Source organism: Perca fluviatilis, chromosome 18, assembly GCF_010015445.1.
Source record: "Perca fluviatilis chromosome 18, GENO_Pfluv_1.0, whole genome shotgun sequence".
NCBI classification, from domain to species: domain Eukaryota; kingdom Metazoa; phylum Chordata; class Actinopteri; order Perciformes; family Percidae; genus Perca; species Perca fluviatilis.
Genome location: NC_053129.1, coordinates 33,850,671 through 33,853,170, shown reverse-complemented (window position 1 = coordinate 33,853,170; position 2,500 = coordinate 33,850,671). Strand labels below are relative to the sequence as shown.

At 49.8% G+C, this 2,500-nt stretch overlaps 1 protein-coding gene across 1 annotated transcript in view; it reads right to left on the bottom strand.

Moving 5' to 3' along the window:
- Positions 1–2,500, bottom strand: part of LOC120546446 (T-lymphoma invasion and metastasis-inducing protein 2-like) — a 9,969-nt gene that overhangs the window by 3,242 nt on the left and 4,227 nt on the right. The window contains exon 2 of the mRNA XM_039781373.1: positions 1,835–2,500. This exon is cut by the window's right edge and continues 434 nt beyond it. Coding sequence (XP_039637307.1) covers positions 1,835–2,500 — 666 coding nt within the window. The remainder of the gene's footprint in view (positions 1–1,834) is intronic.

The window sequence follows — 2,500 nt, the reverse complement described above, 5'->3', positions numbered from 1 at the left end:
ATTTCATTAGCCTGGTGAGACCGTCCTGATCTGGCGAGCTCCAGTTTTCCACTCGCAGATCAGTCTGGCATCTTGAGATAGAGAAAATTTGGAGCTGTTCGCCAAATGACCGACCAATCAGCGTTGGTTTTGAGGCGGGTTTAGGTGGTGATAGACAGATGGTTTATCCAATCAGCTAACCAGGATTTTCAGACAGCGGTAGCCCTAATTCTGTTAGCCGCTCGCTAATGCTGTTTCCTCTTGGATCCTTCTTTTGGAATATGGAGCAGGAACCTGAAAGGGTGCCTTTTATTCCTAAATTCTCGTTACACAAACGGCAAATATCCTTTACCGACATGTTGCTAGCTCGCTGAGCTAACGAGCTATGCTTTGCCTGCAGCAGCAGCAGGGGTAGCCTGGCTCGTGGTTGTATTTTCATACGCTTTGTTGATCTGATTGGTTGGTTTGGCCCGTCTATCACCAACTATAGGTGGTGATAGACAGATGGTTTATCCAATCAGCTAACCAGGATTTTCGCTCCTTCCCAAAAGTTCTCCAACAGTAAGTTCCCAGATGGATATGCCGAGCTAATGCGAAGCGATCCATCTGGCGGAGTCAGGTTACAATTTCATCGCATAAAATTGCATAAATATCCCGCATATTCCATCGCATTTTTTAAGAAAACGTGCCGCATAATCAAGGATTTTTGCCCTCAACAATCACAAAAAAACTCAGCATTTTTCTGGAAGGACTGGCCTTTCAAACCACCTATCCTCTCCGTCCAGGATATAGACATCTTGATCTTACAAACTGTTTTGTTCATACCATGAGATCATGTGACTGCCCCTGTGTATTAAGGCCAGAGTCACTTCCTGGGCACACTAAACAACTGATGAAGGTGTTTGGATGAACACTGAAATGTCTTGTATTCTAGTCTCATTTCACAATATTGATATATTGCCCTGCTCTAAGGTCCACTATGATTTCCTGCATTGCTTCAGCGCGATGTCATTTTTGTCTCAAATCGTAGGAATCTCTCCTTGATCCACTAGCTGCCTGGCCCCTGAACACACCGTGAAAAAGCCCGGTCTCGGGAGACAACACGATAGGGGCACAGGCTGTGCACCAAAATATAACAAAACAGCTATCCAGCAGCTACTCTCAGATACAACTCACGCTACTCAATCAACGCAGCTCACTGTCCCCATTATATGCATGTGCACTAACCCCCACCCCCTCCCCCAACCATCTTGTCGGTGATTGGCTGTAACGTGGTTTGCTGTATTTTGGTGCACAGTCTGTGCCCCTAGTGTTTGACGTTTACGAGTCTCCTGAGACCGGGCTTTTTCACGGTGTGTTCAGGGGGTCAGGCAGCTAGCGGATAAAGGAGAGATGCCTACGATCTGACCGGCTCGTCAGACACCGCCTACCAAGAGCCTGGGTCTGTCCGAGGTTTCTTCCCAAGAGGGAGTTTTTCCTCGCCACTGTCGCACTGCTTGCTCTTGAGGGAATTACTGGAATTGTTGGAATTGTTGGGGCTTTGTAAATTATAGAGTGTGGTCTAGACCTACTCTATCTGTAAAGTGTCTCGAGATAACTTATGTTATGATTTGATACTATAAATAAAATTGAATTGAATTGAAAATTTGATTTCAGACAAAAATTTAATTAAATCGCGCTGAAACCATGCAGGAACTCATTGTGCACCTTTAACTGTTATAATTAAATTAAAAACAATGAACGATTGAGAAACATTTCAGCATTTTTAAGTCTTCCACACATGCACATCTTCCTGTTTAATGTTTTAAATGTTTAAAACAGTGTTGTTGTTGTTGTTGTTGTTGTTGTGACTCACCTGGATCCTCCTCTTCTTCCTGCTCAGGCTGCCCGTCCAGTCGCTGAGTTGTCGGATCCGGCTCTTCAGGAAGTCTTTGCGGCTGTTCCCGGCGGTAGCTCCAACGGGCTCGGTCCTGCGACAGGGGAGCGTCAGCGAGCAGTACCGCTGCTCCACGCCTGACCCCCCCTCCTCTTCTGCGATGATGTCGTCCAGCCGCGGCGCCGAGCAGCAGAAGGCAGCGGCGTCCGACGCGGTAGGGAAGGCAGCGGGCTGCTGCTGCTGCTGCTCGGTGTTTTGGTAAACGCTGTCCAGCGACGTAGAGCTGAAGTCTCGCAGGTCGGCCGGCAGGATCACCGAGTCCCCGATGCCGCTGTCCTCGGTGCGCCCAGAGGAACAAGTGTTGTAGGCGCCGGAGAACTCGCCGTTCTCGCCGGAAGCAGAGGGGAACAAGACGCTGGCGTTAAACACAACCGAGTCGTCCACTTGCGCCGAGAAGACAGCGTTACCGTTGGACATCTCGTCTGTGCGTGCCGAGTAGTAGGCAGCGTGCGCGCTGCTCGGCGCGCAGACGAACACGTTGTCGGCCAGCTCGCCGGCCGCCCCCCACGGCGAGTCGTACCAGGACCCGTCCGAGCTCAGCGAGCTGCCTTTACTGGTGCGCAGCGAAGGTTCGGCTGCTGTCGT